General features: G+C 39.7%; 1 protein-coding gene across 1 annotated transcript in view; it reads right to left on the reverse strand.

The window, feature by feature from the left end:
- sdk1a (sidekick cell adhesion molecule 1a) overlaps window positions 1–27,740 on the reverse strand; it is a 1,749,737-nt gene that overhangs the window by 109,411 nt on the left and 1,612,586 nt on the right. The window contains exons 29-30 of the mRNA XM_051933783.1: window positions 14,780–14,974; window positions 3,629–3,830 (exon numbers count right to left, since the gene is read on the reverse strand). Of these exons, the coding sequence (XP_051789743.1) occupies window positions 3,629–3,830; window positions 14,780–14,974 (397 nt within the window). The remainder of the gene's footprint in view (window positions 1–3,628; window positions 3,831–14,779; window positions 14,975–27,740) is intronic.

The raw sequence follows: 27,740 nt of genomic DNA on the forward strand, positions 1-27,740 counted from the left end.
ATTTCCTACTAGCGGGAAAGAAAGGAAGAAAAAAAAATGGAAAAAGACCAGTTACACAGTTATCAAGGGGAAGACTTTATTAGAGTGATCTGATTTTCATGCAAGAGTTGATGCAGGGAGATTTTTAAATTGCTGGCTTTGGCATCAGCCATGGAGCTGAAATTGGCGGGTGGGAAGGAGAAAGAAAAGAGAGACAGATGACCCTATGCCAGCACAAAGTACGCTGTTAAAGGTCTGCATATTAAAGTTCAGATATAAAGTGAAGAAGAAGATTGTACAGTAATTCATATTACTTAGTTGTCAGCAAAAAAAAGCTGCACGATAGTCCGCATGGTGGCAGGACATGGTTAAAGTGACCTGGGCTCATCACCGGTGCCACACTCCCGTCCATACGAGCCATTAATGAAAAGAAATGCCTGAAGAAATCCTCATCTATCATGATGGACCTCACATATCCGAGCAACAAACTGTTGGCCACATCATTCAGTCAGTGATATCCTGGTATGTCGTACCATTCAGGCAGACTCCCTAACAGTTTCTACCCTCAGGCCATTATGCTGTTAACACCCATCCAGTCAACTGCTTTACCTTCAGCCAAAGACTCCATTATGTAAGCATGTGCAATACCAATAATAATTATACGTCTTTTTTTTGTTATAAGTGATTTAATCATAAATGAATGTGGAGTGATCCCATTTTTTAAATTGTTGATGTTCTGTTTAGTATTTTGTGCTTGCTGTGTCTTTCAGAAATGTGATGCTGCATATTTCTGCCTTATGTTTCAGTGTGCCGCAAGGGACAGAGACAATAAACTGAACTGAACTGAAATGAAGAAAAATTTAAAACCTAAACAGCAGCACAGTGAAATTTAGCTGTGTCTGTAACTAGGCGAATCAAAAAAAAATGACAAGGAGTCCTTCAGAAGGAAAATTTAATGTCAGACTACCACTCATGCACCAGTGCCAGGTCCAACAACAGCACCATTTACAAATCAACCCCCAAATTACCTCTTTTACCTCTCACTGCTGAGCTGTGGTCCTCAGAAGGGCTGCCCAGTGAAGGACACAATGAAAACTAGTCAATTAAGTGTCATTAAACTGATGGCAACCATACCAGGATACAATAGGTGAACTAATCCAGGACACTCTGTTCTGAGGTGGGGGAGTGTATGAGTGATGCAGTTATGAGTGCAAGCAATTACAATATAAAACCACCACGACTACTGCGTGAGTCTGTGAAAATCACCAGAATATGGCATACAACAAACAATAAGTGGGATTTCTATAAGGCACAGCTTTCCTGACTTCATTCAGACCTAAAAAGAGTAAGTCACACACTGGAAATGTAGACGTGCTTATCCAACACGTCAAAGGAGAGACTGCAGCACCCCAGTGACCAGCATATCATTAATTAAAGTATTGGTCAAACTTTAGATTTGTTATTTAATTGACACTTTTTCCTCTTAGACTCTTGAAAATGCTGATTCTTTAATGGCAATTTATAGTTCTTTACTGGTCTGTGTGGACCTTCATAGAATCATTGCATGACAATGCACCATTTCATACTGGGAAAGGTTCTCTGTGTATAGAGTTGGTTGTTTCTGTTTTGAAAAACTCTCTAATATGAAAAAAATCAAAACAAAACAAAACCTGAAATCTTTAATGTATGGTAGGCTACCTAGCAGGTCATTAACAGAATAAGAAAACCCAAACTTAGCCTGTGTTGTTGCATGCAGTGAGAGTCCTTTTAAAATCAGGAACCCATTGGCTTCTGACAAATCTGCTACCATCTGTTCATGTAATTCAATGTATGAAACCTGTTATGGATCTAAAGAAATAACGATTCTTTCTGGAAACTCCATGTGGATGAGTCTTCAGGGAACCAAAAATGGTTCACTTGTGACATCACTTTGAAGAATCACCCTAGCACCTTTATTGTTAAGAGCATACAATATGAACACTGGTGGTGTTTATTAGCTCAGAGTGACATAGTACCTCTGTGGAGAGGATTAAAGAAGCAAACACCACAGCCATTATGGGGTCCCACTGCCTAAACAGTAGGGTGCATTTCTGTCTGATTGTCACAGTAAGAACCAAACTTATAGATAGATAGATAGATAGATAGATAGATAGATAGATAGATAGATAGATAGATAGATAGATAGATAGATAGATAGATAGATAGATAGATAGATAGATAGATAGATAGTCAGAAAGGCATTATATGATAGATAGATAGATAGATAGATAGATAGATAGATAGATAGATAGATAGATAGATAGATAGATAGATAGATACAACTACAACAACAGCATTTATTTATATAGCACATTTTCATACAAAAGAGTAGCTCAAAGTGCTTTACATCCATCCATCCATCCATCCATTTTCCAACCCGCTGAATCCGAACACAGGGTCACGGGGGTCTGCTGGAGCCAATCCCAGCCAACACAGGGCACAAGGCACGGAACCAATCCTGGGCAGGGTGCCAACCCACCGCAGGACACACACAAACACACCCACACACCAAGCACACACTAGGGCCAATTTAGAATCACCAATCCACCTAACCTGCATCTCTTTGGACTGTGGGAGGAAACCGGAGCGCCCGGAGGAAACCCACGCAGACACAGGGAGAACATGCAAACTCCACGCAGGGAGGACCGGGAAGAGAACCCAGGTCCCCAGGTCTCCCAACTGCGAGGCAGCAGTGCTACCCACTGCTCCACTCACTTAACATAATGAAGAAAAGAAAAATAAAAGACAAAGTAAGAAATTAAAATAAGACAACATTAGTTAACATAGAATAAGAGTAAGGTCCGATGGCCAGGGAGGACAGAAAAAACAAAAAAAAACTCCAGACGGCTGGAGAAAAAAATAAAATCTGCAGGGGTTCCAGGCCACGAGACCACCCAGCCTCCTCTGGGCATTCTACCTAACATAAATGAAATAGTCCTCTTTGTATTTAGGGTTCTCACGGAAGGACTTGATGATGATGGTCATGCAGATAGATAGATAGATAGATAGATAGATAGATAGATAGATAGATAGATAGATAGATAGATAGATAGATAGATAGATAGATAGATAGATAGATAGATAGATAGATAGATAGAAAGGCACTATATAATAGATAGATAGATAGATAGATAGATAGATAGATAGATAGATAGATAGATAGATAGATAGATAGATAGATAGATAGATAGATAGATAGATAGATAGATAGATAGATAGATAGAAAGGAACTATATAATAGATGGAATAGGATGGAATGGCAGTAAAATGCATAACTGTTTAAAGATGTCATGAACATTTTAACAATTGACAACATGCAAAAAATAACTTTATTAAAACCTATAAAGTTTTCAACCAGAGATTAAACTGTGCAGAGATTATTTAGCATGGTGGTCTGGCACTGCATGTTCTAGCAAAATTATACTGAGGAAATGTAGTAGGGAAATCAACAGCAAAAACAACAAAAAATGTTTTTGTTAAAAATTCAGACTTTACCTGCTAAATAAATTAATTTAAATAATTGAAACCCTTCCATCATCCAAACCTCCCAGCCTTTTCTACATACTGAATTTGAATCCAAATCTGATTGAAACTCTTCAGTATGGCTCACCGCTTGATCTCCCAGGATGTGCTGTCGTGACTTATGGCCGAAGAGTGTGTCTGCCACTCTCCATTGGGCAGTTGCTTGGTCTGAACTGTGAAGTAACGCACTGGAGAAGACCCATCTCCACCTGGTAACCAACGCAACATCAACCTTCGAGATTGCACCTCTTCTTGGGGGACAAACAGCTCCTTTGGAGGCTCAGGTCGCTCTAGGGGCGAGAGTGAAAAAACAAAAAAATAGATGAATAACTACAAGAAGGTAAGTGTTCAACATCTTCAATGGGTGTGTCTGCATTTTACTGAAAACTTTCCTCCTGATGTGAAATTTAAACCCAGAGAGTGCAGCTTTGAGTTTAAAGGGCTGGAACTGAGCACAATATGGCAGCCAGCTCAAACTTCACTTGTGCTCCACTGCACAACCCTGAAGAAACACTGTGTATTACTGTACAAATGTTACACTGGAAGTGTGGTAATAGTCATAGTTAAAAAGTAAATATAATCAGAATGTTCACATACATTGTTGTGCAAGTTACATTAATTAACACCATTTTTTTAAATGAACAAGAAGGTTAGTTATCATTTTTCTCTCTCCGTCTCTTCTAAATTCTTACAGTTTTGCTTTCTTGCCACCAGAGGAGAGAACACATATTGTTCCTCCAAGGGTTTTCATTAAAATGACTTTTCAGCCACTTTAAACAAGACCTCACATAGCTTCTGCATCCACTAAGCACTACATCATTCAGACATCTTTAAGCCTTCTAAAACACAAAGAACAGAGGAAGATGTTGACCCTGCATTTCTTCAAGGATCCTCTGTGGGTAGAAAGCAAATTTAATCTTCTGTCAGATATTTAAAAATGGATTTCCAGCCTCTGTCAGTGTCATGTCATTTACTAGTGGAGCCCTGGAAGCAACTTGGCACATGCGCAGCAGCAGCAGTAGGCCTGGCTCTGGAGTGACCAAGTAGCCTGTATGGATACTGCTCCTGGAAAAGGTATAAAAAAAACACTCGGACAAAAGTTCACGAGGCTTTGAAATACATTATACTTTACTGGGCGTCTTGTCTGATTCTGTTTTTGGTTAATTTCCTAAGGCTGCAGACATTGATTATGAAGTTGGCGCTAATGCACTGAGTGATTATGTTGAAAGCCATTTCAAACTGATGCCCCAGCTAAGACTTTTGCTCGCTGGGTCTCACATCTCATGGCCGTATTGATCTGAGGCAAAAAAACTTGACAGGCTGAGCCATAATTGTTTAATTTTAAATCTAGACTTTATTGATTGTGATTAAGCGCCCATTCAGTGTAATGAAGCAGCCATTGATTGGACGTTCTGCCACCGACCTGCCTCTAAAGAATTTTTAAAAGCTGATTAATCAATGCAATTTGTTTTTATAATCCCCCATCATAGGCCTAGAAACCATTCATTAAGAAGCTTTGAATTTTAGTATCGTTCTTCAGTAGGACATCCCTTTCCAATTGTTACCATTCAGTCCTTTCCAGCTTTACACATTCATTTATATTTTATAAAACAATTCCCTTTTTTTAAAAAAAAAAAAAACTATTACTTTTTTCCTGTGATAATCCCATGGATTTTACTAAGTGAAGTCTATCACGAGAGCTTTTTCAGAGTGTGCACTTACATTGCCGAGAGCTTTTATATTTTGAATGACATAAATAAAGGCTTTGAATGTGTGAACAGTAAGGATTTGCACAATTACTACCTTCAAAGAATTTCAGTCGCAAGAAAGCATATTCCACAGTACAACAATTTTTACTTGCCACCTTTGACATAATTACATGGCTAAGGTTGCTGAATAGACCACCAGATAGTACACAATGAAAAGCACACCATCAAAGGCCCCGGAAAATAACACAGATGACTCTGAAAGGCCTATTTAGTGCCTTTTCAGTGCTCTAACTTTACAAGCTTGAAAACAACTGTCCTTTTTATATTTGTAGTAAATAAATAAATTCAGTGGGTTCAGAAAAGTATTCAGACCCCCTCACTTTCGGCACACTTTATTGTGTTCTAGATTTAATTTTGTACATTCAATAACCCATAATGAAAAAATGACTTCAGAAAGTTTACGAATTTACTAAAAAAATCTGAAACCTCTCACTCGTGCAAGTATTCAGTTTAGGGTTTGCTTTAATTCTCCTTCAGATGTGTCTAGAACTTGACTGGAGTGCAATGGTGGCAAAGTGAATTGATTGAAGGCACACACTTGCATATATAAGATCAAAATTCACACTTTATGTCAGGACAAACACATCGCATGAAGCCCAAGGAACTCTCTGTAGACCTCCGTGATAACATTGTGGTGTGGCAAGTGGTGGTGTGGGTAGGCTCCTTGGTCTCTCTTCTATAATGAACCCGACACCGTCAGTACTGTAACTGAAATGAGTGTGGCCGATGAGGACAAAACACACCAAGCAAGGGGATGATGAAACAGTACAAAAGTTCTGTGAATAAAAAGCAAGTCCAAAACAGTGTCCAAAGTGCAGTGTGTCATCCACAATAAATCAATCCCGTAATATGAAGGTGCTCATCATTCTGACATCTTTCAGACTTCTTTAATCCTTCTAAAAACACAAAGAATAGCAAATATAATCTTCTGCCACATATTTAAAAATGGATTCCCTGACTCCGTTGGTGTCATGTGGTTTAGTAGTGGAGCCCTGGAAGCAACATGACAAATGTGCAGCAGTACTAGCTGTGGATTGACTAAGTAGCCTGTATGTATACTGCTCCTTACAAAGGTAAAAAAACACTCATTCAAAAGTTCAAGATGCTTTGAAATACAAAATATACTTTACTGGGCATCTTGTACGGTTCTGTTTTGGTGAAGCATGGTGGAGGCAGCATCATGCTATGGGGGTGCTTCTCAGTGACTGGACAGGAAGACTGATCATAATTGAGGGAAGGATGAATGCAGCCAAACACTGAGAGGTCCTCGAAGAAAACCTGCTCCAAGGTGAGTGTGACTTCAGGCTGGGGTGACATTTCACCTTTCAACATGACGATGACCCAAAACGTACAACTAAGACAATGTTGGATTGGCTTCAGGACATGTTTCTGACGATCTCTGAGAGGCCAAGCTTAAACCTCATAGAACATCTTTGGAGAGGTCATTACATGTTACTTTATGGATGCTTCCCATTGAATCTGACAGAGCTTTAGAGGATCTGCCAGGAAAATGGGATAAACTGTCCAAATCCAGAAATGCAAGCCTATTCAGGAGTATATGAGGATAGCGTAAGTTAATGAACCATTAGTCATATAATGGATTACAGTGCTAGAAAAGCTGGGCTTTTTGATCAGTCAACCGTATTATCAGAAACAATGTGGTGCTGGTGTTTCTGTGTAGTAATGAAAAGCGGTGCTGAGGGAAAAGGCTTCCCTCATTTCAAAATTAACAAAGATGGATAAATATCAAACAAGAAATTTTTGTAAGTACGCAGTTGTACTGTTAGCCAATCTTATTGTCTCCTGCTTGTGCTCCACTCAGTGGTTTTGTTGCTCTCAACAGAAAGGACCTTATAACAAGAGCAAAAAAAAAAAAAAAAAAAAGAAAAAACACAAGGCTTTTACTGTTAATACAATTTAAAGAAAATAAACAAATCAGAGCTTCAAAGAGTTTAGAGCCTGAAAAACTGTCAAGGAACTTAACTATCAAGAAACCTAAGAGCTTTCTGGCTGTTCTCTTTGAGGTCAGGGTATCTCCTCTAACTTTGATCCCTTTCGCTCATGTAAGTTTTTATTATACAAGAGAAACTGAAATGCGTTGAGTCCTTCTCTGAAGAGGTCACCTGCAGAGCAGACAGAAGGGTTAAAAGGCATTTATGGAAAGCTGTTTTGAAAATGTGCTAGAAAGCAGATGCAGGGTGCCTGACTTGGCCTGGTGGATCTGTGGCTATGCTGCTTATATAAACACTTTGGGATGCCATTAGCAGTGTGGTTTGATACATTAGGCAAAGTCCTCCCAGAATATCTTTGGACTGACTTTTATATTGCAGAAATGTGTGAAAAACCTGAGATAGTCTAGATTCTCAAATTCCAGGTTTTCATAGTGATAACTAACATAGATGAAACCATCTGCATTCAGGTCCATAAGTATTTGGACAATGAAATGATTTTCATAATTTTGGCTCTGTACACCACCACAATGGATTTGAAATAAATCAATCATTATGTGATGGAAGAATGGACTTTCAGCTTTACTTTAAGGGGTTTACTCCCCTCCCATTTCCAGGGGATCAAAAGTATATGGACATTTGACTGACAAGCTGTTCCATAGCCAGGTGGGTGAAGATTAATTATTAAGCAGGTAGAAGGTCCGGAGCTGATTCCAAGTCTGGAATTTGCATTTGGAAACTGTCACTCTCAAAACTCTCAATATGAGGTCCAAAGAGCAGACCATGCAAGTTAAAACAGGCAACCATTAGATGGAGAAAACAAAACAAATCCTTTAGAAAGAAAGCAGAAACTCCAGGAGTGGTCAAATCAACCATATGGCACATTCTGAAAAAGAAGGGACACACTGGTGAACTTAGCTAAACCAGAAGGTCTGAAAAACCACAGAAGACAACTGTGCTGGATGATTGCAGAATTGTGTCCCTCGAGAAGAAAAACCCCTTCACAACATTTAGCCAACCCAAGGACACTGTCCTAGAGGTAGACCTATCATTGCTAAAGCCTACAATCAAGAGAAGACTTAATGAAAGTAAAGACAGGAGGTTTACCACAAGGTGCAAACCACTGGTTAACTTCAAGCATAGTAAGGACAGATTAGACTTTGCCAGAAAACATTTTTAAAAGCCTGTCCAGTTCTGGAACAATTTTCTTGGATGAAGGAAACTAAGATCAATATATACCAGAATGTTGGAAAGAGAAGAGTACGGAGAAGAGAAGAAATGACTCATGACCTGATGAAAACCACATCATCTGTGAAACATGGTGAAGGCAGTGGTATGGCATGGCCACGAATGGAAGTCAGTCACTGGTGTATATTAATGATACGACTGCTGGCAGAAGTAGCAGGATGAATTCTGAAGTGTACAGGGCTGTTCTGTTTGCTCAGACTCAGACAAATGCAGCAAAACTGATGAAACTACTGCTTCACAGTACAGATGAACATTGAGCCAAAGCATACTGCGAAAGAAGGCAAAGAAGCAGAATATTCTTCAATGGCCAAGTCAATCAACTGACCTCAACCCAATTGGACACGCATTTCACGTGCTGAAGACAAAACTGATGGCAGAAAGTCCAACGAACAAGCAGCAACTGAAGACAGCAGCAGTAAAGGCCTGGCAGAGCATCAGTAGGGTGGAAACCCAGCACTTGAAGATGGCCATGGGTTCCAAACATCAGGCAGTCCAACCAAATATTGAAAATGATCATTACATTCATGATTAGATTAGTTTGTCCAAATACTTTTGAGCCCCTGAACACAGGGGTATCATGTATAAAACTGTCTGTCTTTTCTAAACAGCTCATACTATATTTGTGTTAAATCCCTTGAATTGAAGCTGAACGTCTATGCTTCAGTCACATCTTGATTGCTTCATTTCAAACCCATTGTGATGGCACATAGAGCTAAAATTACGAAAACTGTGTCACTGTCCAAATACTTACAGATTTGACTGTATACGGATTTTTTACTGAAATCCAGAAATCCAGACATCACTGCTTACCATGCATGCTTCGGATGGCCTCTGTAGTCTTTAGACTAAATCTACCTGCTAAAATAGTTCTTTAAATGTACATTAACTTGTACAGTTTTTAATAACTATCTGGAATATTTCACCCTATACACTCTGACACAACCAAACCAATGAGTCTCAGGTTTAAAGAAAGATATTTTTATTAAACAAAATTCCCTTTACAGTTTTTTTATCACCTGGTAAATCATAGTTACAATTCCTTTTCTACCTCCACTCTAATCCAAGCAATCTTTGTTCACCTTCTCCCAACTCTGATCCCCGGGATGAGGCAGAGCGGCTGCTTTTCAACCCAAACCATGGAGTACTTCTGGTGCAACAGGATTGCCACCTAGAAGCACTTCTGGGTACGGTGGAACCTCCCTGTAACAGTGAAGTCTGCTTCCAACATCTCCCCCTAGTGGCACCCGAGAATCCAAACAGGACTGCTCAGCAAAACTATGGGTGTCCAAACAGGAGGGGTACCGCCACCCAGTGTACAGGAAGAAAACCTAGCCCCGGGAGGCAGTCTCCCTCTGTCCTTCTCTCATAAGGGCTTCCCGAATGGCAATGGTACTACTAACCAACCCAGATGGGATGCCTGTCCATCCATATCCATCCTTTATTACACCTTCCCAACTGAATAAGGAACTTTTGATGAAGATGCTCATTATTTGCCATTGCTTTTTTTACTGTAAGTCCCGCCATGGACTGGCATTCATTCATGCCTTGCCCTCTGTACAGCTGTGATAGGCTGAATTGGATTAATTGGGTTTGAGAATTTCATGTTGTATATTTTACTGTATATCCTGTTCACTGCGTATAGTGACTTGAGATTGTGTTTGTTGCATAATGTGCTCTAAAGAATAAAGATTTATTGTTAGCTTCAGCGAAATCCCATACGAAATGGGCACACAGCCTGGGAATGAGCTTTGCTACCCCCAAATGAATAGCATCTTACCATAGAAGTCTCATTAATCACCGTGCCAAAGAGAACTGCAAACAGTCTATGATCAAATAGAAATAGGGTTTGTGCACTGCCTTGTTGCTTTTTTTTTTGACAGAATTTATAAGCGAATAAATTAGGAAGAAATTAAATGAAACTGAAAAGTAGTCACTCAGCTGGAGTGGAGAGCTCAGTGGAACACCTGCTCTGCATTGATTTGCAGTTGCCATGCGATTTGAGTTCTGCTTTCTAGCATCTTCCACCTGGCTCACTAAGCAGCGGCGTGCAACTCTCTTATCTCCTGCTGGAGTATGCCAAACAGGGACCAATTTGAGGAAACCAAATGTCAATTAATAGGCTGACTGGAGTGTGCTTTTGTTCTAAACTAATGAAGTATGGCTCTTTGCAAAAAGATTTGTGCATCGTTGGATTGCAGGAAGCACCACCGGGGTGTGCCCTAACACTGCATCATGGGGATGGTGACTTGAAAAGATGACAACGTTCACAGGAGCAGGGTTCAACATTGTTCTAGTGCAGCCTTTGAATTCTGTATGCCATCTTTTACAAAGCAGAGGGGACCTGAACAGTATGCAGGCTTTGACAGATTTATGGTACGTGAAATTTAATGTTAGTAAACGTAAGATATTACACATAGGAGGGTGAAACTTTAGGTATGAATACACAATGGGAGGTATGAAACTTGAAAGTATCCATTATTAGATGGACCTAGGAGTCATAGTCGACTCATCACCGTCTACATCAAATCCATGCCCAGAAGCCATTAAGAACCCTAACCGAATGTTAGGTGGCATAGCATCTTGATGTATAGAGTACAAGTCAAAGAAGGTTAATACTTAAACTTTATAACACATTGGTGAGGCTTCATCTGGAGTACTGTGTGAAGTTTTGGTCTTCAGGCTACAAAAAAGACATAGCAGCACAAGAGAAAGTCCAGAGAAGAGGGATTAGGTTGATTCTAGGACTTGGAGGTGTGAGCTACTGTATGGCAGGGCCGTCTTAACGCAAGGGCACGCTGGGCATTAGGGGCTCATGCTAATCTTTGTACCATATATACTTGCGTTTAAGTTCTCCCGCAGATAAGTCGGGCTTGATTTTACCATATAATTTCTGGTATTATATAATCTTGGTCATATAAATCGAATGCGGAAAACTCATGCTATTGGGCCAAGAGATTATGACATGCTAACACTCACCTGAGAGAGTAACCACTGAGTACACTGCCTTTTTTTCCATGTATTGTGCCTACGTGACCACACAGTAATACCCAAACTATTCCAAAGTGACGTTTGCACTGTTTTCTGTTTTTTGTATCTTACACCATTATACACCTTTATCATAAGAGCATCCCTTATCTACGATGGAGTGTTCGATCAAAAGAAAATATGAAGCTGTTTTTATATAAAAAGTTGTTAAAGTGGCGAAAGAAATTGATAACTGCACTGCTGCAACAAAATTCGATGTGTTTGAGAAACTGGTATGAGACTGGAGAAGGCAAGAAGATGTAAAAAAAAAAAAAAATTAAGGGTCGCATTTTTGAACGGGCGTATAAGTCGGGGTCTGATTTTATGATCGATTTTTCGGGTTTCAAGACCCGACTTATATGCAAGTATATACGGTATGTTGTGACATGCTGAGTGGTTGCATAGGTAGGGGTCCCAGTGCACTGCTTTGCCCAGGGGCCTATAATGCTGTTAAGATGGCCCTGCTGCATGAGGAAAGACTAAAGGAGCAGAAACTTTTCAATTTAAGAAAATGGAGACTAAGAGGTGACCTGATGAAGTGTTTTAAATTCTGAAAGAAATTAGTACAGTGGATCAAGTGTGCTACTTTAAAATGAACTCAACAAGACCATGGGAACACAGTTGCAAACAACAGTAACTTTCATACAAATTTTTTAAAGTTCTTCTTCACATAGAAAACCCTACACACATGGAAGAATTTAGCCGGTAGTGTGGTTGAAAGTAGGACTGTAGGGACCTTGAAAACACAACTTTTGTGTTTCCTGAAGAAGAACTTATGTGGATCAAATTGGCAAGCTTTGTTAGGCTTAATGACCTGTTGTTGTAAAAAAATTCTAATGTTCTAATAGTTTGTCATTAAAAGTGCAGCACAACCATGGATTAACATTAAAATGCAACAAACAAATCTGAATTATCTGCTAAAAGAGCTCTAAATAAAACCGTTCAAAAACAAAAAATAAGAACAGGTGGATAAGGATTCCTGAAAGCTTTATTAAATGATGATCTGATGATTTTTTAGTGAAAACAGTGAAAATGTATGCATTTTGTGGTTCTGTGTTCCCTCGTTAACTGGGGTTAGTAACCCTGGGGATGGACACTGCCCACTGCAGGTCTCCATGGTCCAGATGTCAGTTTGAAAAGGAAAGGGAACTTCTAAGGAGAACAATGATGGGCTGCCTGGCCATTAGCTTTGCTTAAACTGTAAGGGTAATTGCTTTGAAAAGTACTATATGTAATTATAAATAGATGTTGTAGATGTTAGTGAACGAAAAAAATAAAAAAGTGAAAAAAATGGCCTGGCATTACTTTTACATGACATATACTGTGTCACACATGTGCGATTGGGAGGCAGCTAGAGGGCCTATATAATAGTAGTACCATGCCAGACCAGGGGATGGTGAGCATTAACTTTCCGTCCTCTGCAGACTCTCTCCAGAAAATCCCATTAGGTGCTGGTGCTATTGATGAAGTCACTTCCAGTGCCCGGGGTGGGGTGGGGGGATTTGGGGGCATGTATGACTTCACTTCCGCCCCCCTCCGATGAAGATGTCACTTCCGGGTTCGGTGCTATGCATGACATCACTTCCAGTCTCAATGACATCACTTCAGGTTCCAGTCCAGATGACGTCACTTCCTATCACGGCCTTTAAAGCTGCCATCTTATCAAACCAAAATCAGTTCTGTTTTGGACTTCAACCTGAACACAACTCACCAAAATGAACCCTTTGCAGCCAGGGTACAATATATGGGTGGCTGCCCCAAACCTTTTTTTAATGTTCTCGTGTCTTTCTTGTTACAACTGCCATCAGAAAACAAACATTTGAAAATTTTACAGTGAGCACCTATTTTTTGTCCTAGTTTACCAGCCGTTTCTAAGTAAAGGCATGTTTAAATTTGACACAAACACAGATTCTATTACATCTGAGAAGTTATCTGTCAGATTTTTGTGAAAAATGGACTGTCCTGCTTTTATTTTTTGAATAATAAGGCTTTATTTTGGGTATGCCCCCCTCCTCAGGTAGATATTGGTGAAAAATGACCTCAGGGTGTAAGGGGATTTTTAATAACAGTATTTGCCTTTCTAAGGGAGTAAGTCATATCAGGGCTGTCTTAGCACATGGGCACACTGGGCAGTTTCCCAGGGGCCCCCACGAGCATAGGGATACCATGCTAATCTATATATGTTGTGACTTGCTGAGTGGTTGTGTAGGTAGGGGCCTCAGTGCACTGCTTTGCCTGGGGGTCTGTAATGCTGTTAAGATAGCCCTGAGTCATATGCACATCCTATTACATATGTCTGATTTTTTATTGATTCTGTGAAGATTTTTGTCAACAGTTACTTCCCCGTATTGTAATATATCATCATGGATGGATGGAAGGTACCATGGTTGGATCGAAGGACAGCCATCATAATAATGATAAACTATTACAAAACTGAGGAGTAAGCCTTGACAAAAATCCATCCATCCATCCATTTTCCAACCTGCTGAATCCGAACACAGGGTCACAGGGGTCTGCTGGAGCCAATCCCAGCCAACACAGGGCACAAGGCAGGAACCAATCCCAGGCAGGGTGCCAACCCACTGCAGGACACACACAAACACACCCACACACCAAGCACACACTAGGGCCAATTTCGAATCGCCAATCCACCTAACCTGCATGTCTTTGGACTGTGGGAGAAAACCGGAGCGCCCGGAGGAAACCCACGCAGACACGGGGAGAACATGCAAACTCCACGCAGGGAGGACCCGGGAAACGAACCCGGGTCCCCAGATCTCCCAACTGCGAGGCAGCAGCGCTACCCACTGCACCACCGTGCCGCCCTTGACAAAAATCTTCACAGAATAAATTAAAAATATCAGTTTTCTCTGTTTAATTTCCTTTTCCATGCCAAAACACAAAGTGGCTAACTATATATAAAAAAAAAAACCTTCTGTCTTAAGCCAGATTTCGCCCTGGGGACAAATAAAGTTCTATCATAAGTCTAAATCTTATGCATCTTCGTCACAAAGCAAACCGCAATTCACATTCACACAGTGACAGCTCCTCATCAATAGTTAATTAAACCACATGGTCTTTGACAGTTTAAAGACAGAGAACAGGTGACTCCTTATGGGAGACGTCCCAGTCAGAACTTGAATGTGGTACCTGAGCCTCAAGAGCTGATCAGCAAGTGTTTTTTAAATTTAGAAATACATCTCATTTTTAGCTCTTAAGATCTACATTCACTGAAAGTTGAGAGGTCACCTCTTTTTTCTGTCGTGATCACCACAGCCTCTTCGGGGGCTCCCCAGCCCTGCTGCGTTTTGGCTGCAATTCGGAAGATGTAGGCTGAGTCAGGGGTAAGCCCTGTGATGGGGAACTGCAGGGACTTGGAATCGACTTCCACTGTGGTGAATTTGTTTGGGTCGCTGGCTGCAAGTCGGTATGATATTTGGTATCCTGTGAAAATGAAAAACAGACAAAAAGCAAATTAGCAGAAGCATGGATCTGAACACACTGACACTTTGTTAGGGCATGGCGTACAGTACAGAAATGTGTGATATACCACAGTTGAGCATGAATATTTAGGCTTAACATAAATAAGATGGCTATGCAATGACTGGCATGGAGTGATTTCATAATTTGGTCTATTAAAGTAGACATCAGCTGCAAAAGTTAGACTTATAATCATACAGAACATTGAACAGCAATAAATAATATCTACATGGTTTATGTTACAGAATGTCTGCAGGGAAGATGAAATTTGAATGTGAAATCAAAACAGGTCAAAATCAGGAGACCAAACAAAAACCACACGTCAAAGCCAAAAGCAAGAAACAAAGACAAAAGGTCAACACACAAACAAACGAAGCATGAACAATTTTAGCAAGTGATAGATTTTTAAAATTTATTTATCTGTAGCTCGGATAGGGAAAGAGTGCTTGAAAAACCTTTGATATCCGCTGTGTCACAGTAATCAGGTCATGACCTCCAAGGACACACCCATAACAGCCATCACATGTCCGAACAATGAGTGCCCAACAGCACCCACTACAATGGCTGGTAACTGAATAACTCCTATCAGACTAGGCAAAGAAGGTCAGAAAACACAGAGAAGAGATCAAAAATCAGGGGGTGTTGTGAGTCCGTTTGTTTAATTTACAAGCATCAGACATGCTAAGCAGCCTAAAGGATAACTCAGTAGAACTGTCGGCTGTGGCCAGGGTTGGCATACGGATAAATGCTGGGTCAAAAACAATCAAGTAAAAACAAGCAAAAGCCAAAGTGGAATGTTTGCACATTTGAACAGAAATATACTTTTTCTAACAATTTTTTTTGTAATTTACTGTAAGTCTACATTTTAAATTATAAAGTTTGGACAATGTGTACCACCATCTTTAACATCATGGCCACCATGATGTCTCAGGTCAAACAGGACATGTAAAATGTTTTTAGAAATCGAGTAGCCATCATAATGAGCAGAAACCCGAAACTACAGCAACCTGGGAAAGCAACCACATGAAACAACAGCAACCACAGAGAAATAAAAGAACAAAAATCATCAATTGATTTCACACAAAAATAATAGCAATAGTAATTCTAAATGAAACAAACATAACTCTAAACAAGTCCTTAGATATTTCAAACACAGTTTAAATGAATTGCACCAAGATTCAGTACACATAGTCTTCATGTTCTTACTCTGACCAGTGGACTGTATATGTGAGTTTAAATCTATTACAAAATGATTGACCACATGGCTCTTGCAGGAAAATTACATTTTATGAATACAGTATCTAGCAAGTATAATAATTATATAAAAATAATAAAAAAATTTTTGATTGGAAGTAAAAAGTAACATACAATAACACTAATTTCCTTAAATGGAATATCAATATTAGAATCTTTTTAATGCTACTTTGTAAATTGGTTCATATTTTTCATCCACAGTATATCAAGTTTAAATCTACCTTAAAAAAAATCTCTTAATTTTATTAGATACACAATATTACGCAGGTACCATACACAGTCAATTCCATTAAAATCAACTATTAAATAAATGGTTCCAAATATATATATATAAATATTTTTCCAGAAGTGACCTTAAATACCTAATATTACATTTATAGTCCACAATAGCCATTACTGGAAATCTAATGCCTGCTGCCCCCATTTGAGTGAGTGCGGCCCTGCCATTGACTGTTAAGTTCTTAAGGGTCGTTTCATGCCTTTCTCTAAGAGCTGGTGGGACAGGCTCAGCCACTCCACCACCCTGAACTGGATTATACTGTGGTTAATAATAATAATAATAGTCAGTCAGTCAATTCCAACCCGCTATATCCTGACACAGGGTCACAGGGATCCGCTGGAGCCAATCCCAGCCAGCACAGGGCGCAAGGCAGGAACAAATCCCGGGCAGGGTGCCAACCCACTGCAGAATAATAATAATAATAATAATAATAAGTAACCAGTGATAGACAGGTGCCCCATTAAGGTTTGGTTCCTGCCTTGCATCTAATGCTGCTGGATAGGTTCTAGATCCCCTATGAGACTTCAGTGAATTAGGCAAATTATTATTATTATCCAACAGATTATGTAACATAAGAACAAAGCACAATAAATTTGAGCATTTGGGAACAAAGTAAAAGGTTAACATGCAAAAGAGAAAGAATTCCATGTTAGAGTACAAGAAGCCTAATAGGCATGAGGCACACACCAGTCCCTCAGGAGAAGACAGCATTTCAGGACGGTACTGATAATCAGTCTAAAAACATGACTTCAGACCTTGAAATGAAACTTAAATGAGCACAGTGGAGGAACACAGCCAAAAACTGAACAGGACTCCAAATTCTATGCGGTACATTGTTCTTCACTGCAACCAGGATGCACTCATTTTTATTACTGTTATTATTACTGATGCATTATTATGGATTTGAATGTAAGTTTAATCATTAATGTTTATTGTACAGTTAATGATTTGGTGACACAATTAATTATCATGCCAATAAAACTGTTTCTGAATTTAAATTAGGATAGCTCATTATACATTTTGCCTGTAGAAACAAAAATGAGACAGCAAATGGTGTTTAAATGACTGTCCCCTATAACAGACACACAATTCTCCTTTAATCACTTTTACAAAAAAAGACACCCTTACCATGACTGCTATGATCTCAATAGTTAGTGTACAAATGTGACACTGATTTACAGATGCCGATTTAAATTTTGAAAGGTTTTCAACAATGTTCAAGGCAAGTTGTAATATTCCACAGTAATAGATAGATAGATAGATAGATAGATAGATAGATAGATAGATAGATAGATAGATAGATAGATAGATAGATAGATAGATAGATAGATAAGGCACTATATGATCTAGATAGATAGATAGATAGATAGATAGATAGATAGATAGATAGATAGATAGATAGATAGATAGATAGATAGATAGATAGATAGATAGATAGATAGATAGATAGATAGATCTTTATCTGTTGCAAGGGGAACCTCAGCTATAGTGAAGCTCAATGAAAAAAAAAACAATTCCTCCTCAAAGGGATTATTATAAGGGAGACATGATACCAAATAGAAGTGTAGCTGATGGGTGTTAGGTGTTAAAGGAAGGGATCCATCCATTCATTTTCATTTACTTTGTTACCAATAAAATGTCTCTGTAAAAATGCAGACTTTCACTTCTTGGGATACATGACACAGTATCTTGCCAATATTAATTTCCTTCTGTATTTCTCTTTCATTATCTATTGTGTGAACTTGCCGTCTGTACAAACTTGACTCTACTGCATTTTGAAATGCTTCCCCAGGATCACAGTGGCAGCTATACAAGTGGCACAAGTCCAGTTTGGCGGTGTACAGACCCTCACTTTGGTGAATTGCAGTCTGCTGCATTGTGCTAAGATGTCTTACTGTAAACCCCACTTTGCATAGTCTCAGTTTCCCAAATGCTTTGAACCTTTCCCAAATATTACAACTATTTCTACATTTCTCTATAAGAACAATTACTTGCCTTTGGTGACGTTTTCTCTCCTGCTCTGCATGCCTACCTGGATAGAAGCATTACTCCAGTTGTTCAAATTATTCCTGAACCCTTGATGAATTTTGTTGTTCAATTATTGCAAAACTTTTTTTTTTATAATTGTCTTTACTGTACATGATATTTATGCTCACTCAAATGGGAACCCATCTGGAATTTGTACCCTACCTTTGATGCTCAAAAATCAGAACAATAACAAATAAAAAAACTGAAATATCACATTGACACAAGTATTCAGACCCTGTACTTGATACTTCATTGAAGACCCTTTGGCAGCGTTTACAGCCTGGATCTGACATGACAAGCTTTGCACACCTGGATTGGGGGATTTTCTGCCATTTTTCTCTGCAGATTCTCTCAAGCTCTGTCAGGTTGGATGGAGACCATCTGTAGACAGACAGCTATTTTCAGGTTCCTCCAGAGATGTTCGATTGAGTTCAATACTTAGGGCCCTGCTGGACCACTCCAGAACATTCCCAGAGTTGTCCCTAAGCCACACCAGTGTTGTCTTGGCTTTGTGCTTAGGGTCATTGTCCTGTTGGAATGTGAACCTTTAGCCCAGTCTGAGGACCACAGTGCTCTGGAGTAGATTTTCATTACGGATATCTCTATAGGTACTTTGCTCCATTCAGCTTTCCTTCTACCATGTCCAGTCTCTCAATCCCTGCTGCTGAAAAACAACCCCACAGCATAACGCAGCCACCATTGGAATGGTATTGTGCAGGCAATGAGCAATGCCTGGTTTTCTCCAAATATGACACTAATTTTGGTTTCATCAGACAAGAGAATCTTGCTTCCCACACTGTGAGAGTCCTTTAGGTACCTTTTTGCAAACTCCAAGCAGGCTTCCATGTCTCTTGTACTGAGGAGAGGTTCCTGTCTGGCCACTCAGTTATAAAGCCCAGATGAGTGGAGTCCAGCAGTGATGGCTGTCCTTCTGGAAGTTTCTTCTATCTCTACCCCGTTTCTCTGGAACTCTTCCAGAGTGACCATTGGATTTTTGGTCACGTCTCTTACCATGGTCCTTCATACAAAAGTGCTTCATTTGGACAGGTGGCCAGCTTTGTGAAGGGTCATGATTGTTCCAAACGTCTTCCATTTAAGAATTATGGAGGTTACTGTGCTCTTGAAACCATGCAATGCTGAAGAATGGTTTGTAGTCATAACCAAATCTGCTGCTTGACACAATCCTGTCACTAAGCTCTGTGAGCAGTTCCTTTGACCTCATGGGGTTTATTTTTGCTCAGTGGGACCTTCTACAGACGGGCGTGTGCCTTTATCAACTGACTTGACCACAGGTGGACTCCAAACAAGATGTAGAGACATCTCAGTGAAGACCAATAGAAAGGGACAGGAATGGGAAATTTCAAGTGTCATAGCAATGGGTCTGAATACTTTCTTCTTTGGTATTGAGTGTTGCTTGATGAGGGAAAGAAATGAATTGAAACGATTTTTGCACAAGGGTGCAACATAACAAAATGTGAAAAAAGGGAAGGGGTCTGAAGAGTTTCTGAATCCACCGTATGCCCAATAAGTTTAACGTTTTATATTCTAGCTTGATGCTGGGATGTCTACAGGACCTACTCAGGAATTTACTTTGCATGAGAATTATGCTGTAGATCACCTTGTTATTGTGCACTACTTACTGAAGTACCTTTTCATAATGTTTGCTGGTAAGGGTGGTATATAAAATAAATAGAAATTGATTATCAAAACTGCAGTGGGCTGGTGCCCTGCCCGGGGTTTGTTCCTGCCTTGCGCCCTGTGTTGGCTGGGATTGGCTCCAGCAGACCCCCGTGACCCTGTGTTAGGATATAGTGGGTTGGAAAATGACTGACTGACTGACTGACTAGCAAAAAACACATCAATGTGAGGGGCGAAAGGCAGTGGAGACTGCTAGTAGTCAAATTACCAATTTGTTTGCACTCTCTTTGTAGCTCTTGTCTCAAGAGAGCAGATCATAGCCATTATAACTGTGCAGAATCAGATGCTTAACCACCGGACGCCAATGGAGATGAATGGTGAGACGTAATTTCTCCCCCGTGATGTGCCCACCTTTAATATCTTCTTCATAGGGATGCTTTGTACTATGCTGCAATGTGAATTGTAGTAACAGGGTCAGTCATTTTTCTTACTATAAAAGGTGCTATACAAATATTAAATGATTGTGAAGTTCAAAATAAAAGACCTTCCAGCCACAAATATGCTGTATATAATTTAAAAAATCAGGGTGAAACATTGCAATGGCACTTTTTCATGCTTCTTAAAACAATAAATTGTAAATCTCTATTTGCCACATGTACAGTACATCTGAAATCTTGCTTATGTGGTATTACAGTTTTATTATTAAAGTTACCATAAGTCAGAGTATTTGAGTGAAGCAGAGCACTTCTGGTCTGTGAAGCATAAGCCGCTATCTAAACGACATTTTTTACATTTTCGGCTGTATTGCCTGCTTTGTACTTAATCGCATCTCTTCATTTGGATGCCATAAAAACAATGTTTAGCTAGGTGGAAGAAGAACTGTCATATGAATAAAGCTCAGAGTCTGAAACTCTGCTGCAGCACTGAGTGCTGAAGTCTGCTGCCATCTGTCAGAGTTAATTTCATTTTGGCTTTCAAACAAAAAAGGCACTCAAATCAAGGAAGCAAATGAGCTTAAACCTGTGCCCTAAACCTTCCATTACCATGCATTTAATTGTATATTCATGCAGAGCACTCCTTAAAGAGCAGGTGGGGGGGGTATGACATGACCTGTTTGTATAAAACATGAAGTTTAGCAGAGGCAGACATCTGAGGAAGGCATCCAGGGACATTTTCAAAAAAGAATTTGTGAGGTGAAATGCCACCACACACACATTTGGCTCAGTGCCTCATTCCCAACGCCATTTCGACAGATTGGTATGTTGGAGTATTTATCCCTATGATATAAAGAAACTGACCAATATTAAAGAGTGCTACTAACTAGTAGCAAAACTTTCAATTAAAGCTGATTAAGTATCCATGAGATGTGGTAGTCTGCAGAAACAACAGGCTCAAGCAGGGCCATACCTTAGATGCCAAGGCCATTTGCATCCCTAGACAGCATTGACAGATATCACCCCCCATTGACCATAGCAGGTAGGTGGCATTATTAGACTTTGACGACATGTGGGTGTGTGTGTGTTCTCCCTGGTTTCTGGAGTGTTCGCCCCTTCAATAGCACAAATGGTGCCCCTTTAGACTGGAAACTTTAAGGAGCACACTCTCATATCTGAAAAGAGCATAGACTCTTTTAATTTCAAAAATGGTGCCCATTGGGCAACAGGACCTACAGAGCCTGATGACTATCCCCCCTTGGTGTTCAGAGTGCATGCCCCTTAACTTTCATAAATGCCATCCCTCAGAAAACAGCACCCTAGGCGGCCACCTTTGTCATCTGATTAATTGACTGACTCTGTGCCAACCTGAAAATCTGCTGCTACTGCTATCTATCTATCTATCTATCTATCTATCTATCTATCTATCTATCTATCTATCTATCTATCTATCTATCTATCTATCTATCTATCTATCTATCTATCTATCTATCTATCTATCTATCTATCTATCTATCTATCTATCTATCTATCTATCTATCTATCTATCTATCTATCTATCTATCTATCTATCTATCTATGTGAGAAGATATAGGTGTGAGACCAACGATACAAAACACGGCAGCATATTTTGATAGTCAATTAATGAACTTCCTGACAGTTATGGTTGGCTGTATGAATGTTTTCCATGTATGGTGAGTTCAGCTACAGCCTTCATCCATCTTTTTCCTTTTTTTAATTTCAGTCTTAGTATGACACACACCTGCTTTTCCTTCTTTTCCTGTGCCTGCACTTAAAATTCTTTGAGAGGATGAAGAAAATGATTCTCTGGTCTGATGAGACAAAAACTGAACTCTTTGGGCAGAACTCTGAGCAAAGACCAGACACTGCTCATGAGCTGCCTAATGTCATCCCTATGGTGATGCAAGGTGATGGCAGCATTATGCTATTAGGGTGCTTCTCAGCAGCAGTGACAGGGAGGCTGGTCACAATTGCAGGGAAGGATGAATGCAGCCAACTACAGAGAGGTTCTTAAAGAAATCCTGTTCCAGAGTGCACATGACCTGCGATTTGGGTGATTAGTCACCGTTCAGCACGACAATAACCTAAAGAAAACAGACAAGACAACACTCCTATGGTTTTTGGGACAAGTCTCTGACTGCCCTTGTGTGGCTCAGCCAAAGCCCAGACTTAAACCCAATAGAACATCCATAGAGAGACCTGAACCTGCCAGTTTACAGACGCTTCCCATCCAATCTAATGGAGCTTGAGAGGATCTGCCAGGAAGAATGGGGTAAACTACCCAAATCCAGGTGTGTGTAGCTTATACAAACTTATCCAAGAAGACTCAAAGCTGTAACTGCTGCCAAAGGCACTTCTACAAAATACCGAATGAAGAGTCTGAATGCTTTTTTTAATGAAAGATTTACATTTTTGGTTTTTGCACACCTTTCTGAAAACATCTTCATACTTTGCCATTAAGGATTATTGAGTGTAGATTGATGAGCAATAATGGGAAATGAATTAATTTAAAAATAAATTTACAATACAATAAAGTGTGCAGGAAGGGAAGTTTATCTTCTTATATTCAAAATTCACCCCACATTACAAATTTGATTTTATATATTAAAATTGTTCTCAATTATAAAGTACTTTTGACTTTATGTATCCAGACATTGACTTCTATGTATTATATATTCAGTAAACTTGCCTAGGAATGAGAAACAGTGTCATCAATTGTATGTGAAATAAAATAAGTGAAGTTTTTGGTCAGCAGGAGACCCACCCAATGTGCAAACATATGACTGACTGGAGACAGAGTTAGCATGAGAAGCAGCCATGACTGCCATTACAACAGAAACTGCTCTTTGTGGATGAGGATTCTGGATTGTGAGGGAAGCTATGGACAAGAAATTGGAATAAGCCATGTTGTTGGTTTTAAGAGATCACAGTGGGGTTTGGAAAAATGCTCCTATGATCTATAAATTAAAAAAATATATATATCTAATGATTCAAGGATAAGACAGAGTGAGAAGATGGAAGTGTGTGGTGGGATTTCAACTGCTGCCACTCTTCTTCAGGTGCATATTTTCCTTCTAGCTTAACCGAGGACTCTGTCAACAATGTGAAGAGACTGATGAAGAAACCTCATGTTCAACATGCTTCATTGTGGAAGTCAGTTCAATCACCAGAAAGGAGACAGAGTGTGATGAACAGTGAAAAAGGAAGGGAATTCATTTCTGTCTGCCTGAAGTAAAAGGAACTAATGGCTTGAGTTATAGAGTTTTAAGTCTTGATCAGTCAATGGAAAAACATGTTGAGAAATGGTAGTATGGTGGAAGATACTGTATATCCTGATAAATCTCAGAGATGGATGGAAACTGCTGAAGTGGTTAATAAATTCCTGAATTCCACAGTGCAACTGCCAGCATTAGTATCATAGGTAGAAAACCAAATGTCAGATCAAAGAAGTCACCCACCCAAAACTCAGTGATCCATATATATATATATTGAAAAATAAAAAGATGTATAATATAAATATTCCTAACTCTCAGATAAATCAAATGGGTCCATCAGCTTTCATCAAACCCCTTCTGCAAACTGCCCTCCATCACTAGATCAGGATCATACAACCTAACACCTCTATATATGTTAGTCTGACATGTGGAGGGCTTACTCAGTTGTAGAAATTTAGTAAAGGATGCCAGTTTTTCATATAAATTAACCCCCAAACCCTTGACACCCAACAGCATGTTTCCAGTACTGTGAAATCTGTGATCAGAACAGCAGCTGACCTTCTGCGCTCCCTGAGGGAATTACAAATGATCTGCAGAAGCCTGGAGACACAGACTGACAGCACTTGTCCATTACATATATGACAGGGAGTTGTAATCCAGAGGGTTCACTCGGGTCAAAGACTGCTCTCATTTGCCATTCTGTTTTTATCGCCCTCCATAGTCTATTTTAACTGCCATAAAGCCCTAATAATGGAAGTTGAATCACTGGAAATAGTGGCCAATACCTATCAGCCTCTAATTTAAAAGCCTTAAGGAACATCACTCACTGTTTCAGTTTCACTCATTTGAAATGTGCTTCTGATTTATATTGAGCCCCTCATAACCTATACCTCGAATAGTTTTTTGAATAACAATAGAATAAAATTGTGTTTGGGAATACTTGTTTAAAGTATTCAATTGTGTCTACTTAGCAGTGGAACACGGGTTCTATGTGCATTTCAAAGGGAGCACAGCATGCTCTAGTAACTGGTTTAACCCAATTTCTGAAGAGACAGGTGTAAAACTGTGTGTCAGACCAAAATAAGTTCCAATTTGGCATTCATGCTGTACACTCAAGGATGAAGTGGTAGAATAAATAGCAAAAAATAAAACCTGCAGAACTGGGACCAAAATGGCACATGTTTGTGCAGACAAAACCAGCATAAAGCTGGACTTCCAGCTGAGTATTAGATGAATGTCAGTTGAACTTTGTTGAGAACAGCGCCTTTCATATTATGGATAGTCTCACATGGCTGGCAGTGTGGCCTCCCCTGTTGACTGAGAACTGGACTGCAAAATGTAAAAACACAACCCCTCCGGCTCCTGCCAGGACAATAATGACTCACTGTGTGAACTTAGCAAAAAGTTTAAACCGTTCATCTTCCCTTTCTGGAAATATGAAATGTAATGTAGTGATAGTATGTATTAGGAATGGTGCTTCCTAGATAAAGGTGTTGCATACATAATGCAAGGCTATCCAGGGGCAGTGGAGTATTGAATACAGATATCTTAATCTTTCTCCTTGGGATACGTGAAGCATGTACATATGTACGAACGGTGACACATGTGCGTTTGGGAGACAACTTGAGGGCTGATCTAACAGTATTTCAACTAAGGGTTCAACTGGGAGAAGGCCACAGGGCAGACCCAGGACACGCTGGAGGGATTATATCTCCCGGCTGGCCTTGGAACGCCTCGGGGTCCTCCCAGAGTAGTTGGAGGAGGTGGCCAGGGAGAGGGAGGTCTGAGCTTCCCTACTTAGGCTGCTGCCCCCGTGACCCAACCTCGGATAAGCGGTGGATAATGGATGGATGGATGGATGGATGGATGGATGGATGGATGGGTACTCTGTTTTTATCATAATTATTCTAAGGCTTTAATGTACAAAACTAACATAACCAAAACAAGAAGACATGAGGAATCACCACTGTACCAAAATGAAATATGAATGTATTATTATAGATAGATAGATAGATAGATAGATAGATAGATAGATAGATAGATAGATAGATAGATAGATAGATAGATAGATAGATAGACAGACAGACAGACAGTCATAAGCATGTACTTGTCACTTATCATGCATGGCTCCAGCAAGGTAGGCGACAATACGTCAGGGCAGGAGGGGCTGCTGTCGTTAACTGTCTTCTTTATTCCCACCTTAGCTCTTAATAGATGCCCAATGAGGTCATCTGACCCTGCCTCTGATGCCCAAAGATGGCCCCGCCCCTTACGGTCGGAGGACCATAAATGCAGGTGTCCCCAAAAGAAGGTGTCTGAGACGGACCTGAACCTTCAAGAGAATTGATTCCCAAACCGACCTTCTTAATAAGAGTTCTCTTAAAGATAAACCAGAAAAGGCATTGAATGATTCCAACAAGTCTAATTTCCTTTTATTGTAAGTCATGCCATCATGACCGTGATGAAATATTGCAAACCTTGGAATGAAGCCATGAAGTGCTTTTACCATTTGGTTAATTTTACCGTTGATGGAGAGTTTGAGTCACCAAAATGTTAGTGATACTTGAGCAGAAATGTCACTGTGCCTAAAACTACATTTCATGATGTAAAGAATATGATTCAGCACTCATTTCTTGACTACTGTAACATACAACATGTGCTTTATTCTTCCATTACACAAGAAGGAATGGACAACAGATTATATCTCCTTTTGTGGGATGCTGAGTGTTGAAGATGATTTATTGGAACTTAATTTTAAACTTTGGAATGTGAAATGCTGTATTCTTGACTGATCTATTAGCTTATTAACGATTTAACTGATTGTAATGTGATCTATATGTTCAATAAATAAGAATATAAAAAAAAAAATAAAAGCTAACATTCCCCAAAAAGTTTAATGATAAAAATAAAGCAAAACTCTGCACCACTGTGACATCCTATCATTCACTAATTTTATCCTTATAACTTAATTTTATTTTCTTCTTTCCTAGACTAATCTCAAGAAGCAGTAAAATCCTTAATCCATCCATCTGTTAATGTGTTGCGGTCAGATTTGGTGTGGGGTTCCAGTTGGGTAAGTCACTTTACTAAGAAAAGGTTTTTTTCTCATGTAAACGCTATGCATTGTCATTCTTGACTGTACAAGGACACTGACTCGCTGAATTTGTAACTATAATCCTCTGTATGTTGCTTTCAAAGAGTGAAAATATGAAAGAAACTACTGATCTCTTGTTCCCTGCAAGTGTAGTCAGACCTGAACAGTCAAGAGGCATCAATCTGAATTCATCTGATGCGTGATATGAGCGTGGAAAACTAGAAAAGTAATTGTGTGCCGCTTCATTACAACCCTGACACAAAGGGTAAGTTTACGCCTACTGAGCCGTTCTTCTGTTTCTTTCTACAAAGGGTGACGATGGTGGGGTGGTGAAGTAGGGGGGCAATATGCAAACTGATGTACAGGGAATGGATCAGCTCCCTGCAGTCTTACAAATGTACTTCACTCCACTGCTTTGGATAAAAAAATGAAACTGAATAATGCCGGATTTGTTTCTTTTCCCAGTTGCCTGTGCTCTGTTTAATTGCAATTAATAAAGTGTAAAAAAGCAGCCAGTAAAAGTCATTCCCAAATGTGTTCACTGGGGAGGGACTTTATTATATTAATGTACAGTATTTGGCCACAGAAAATTACAAGATCAGGATAAATTTTAGTTATTTACATTTATTATTAATACTTGGGGGCGGCACGGTGGCGCAGTGGGTAGCGCTGCTGCCTCGCAGTTGGGAGATCTGGGGACCTGGGTTCGATTCCCGGGTCCTCCCTGCGTGGAGTTTGCATGTTCTCCCCGTGTCTGCGTGGGTTT

Source organism: Erpetoichthys calabaricus, chromosome 11 (assembly GCF_900747795.2).
Source record: "Erpetoichthys calabaricus chromosome 11, fErpCal1.3, whole genome shotgun sequence".
NCBI lineage: Eukaryota > Metazoa > Chordata > Cladistia > Polypteriformes > Polypteridae > Erpetoichthys > Erpetoichthys calabaricus.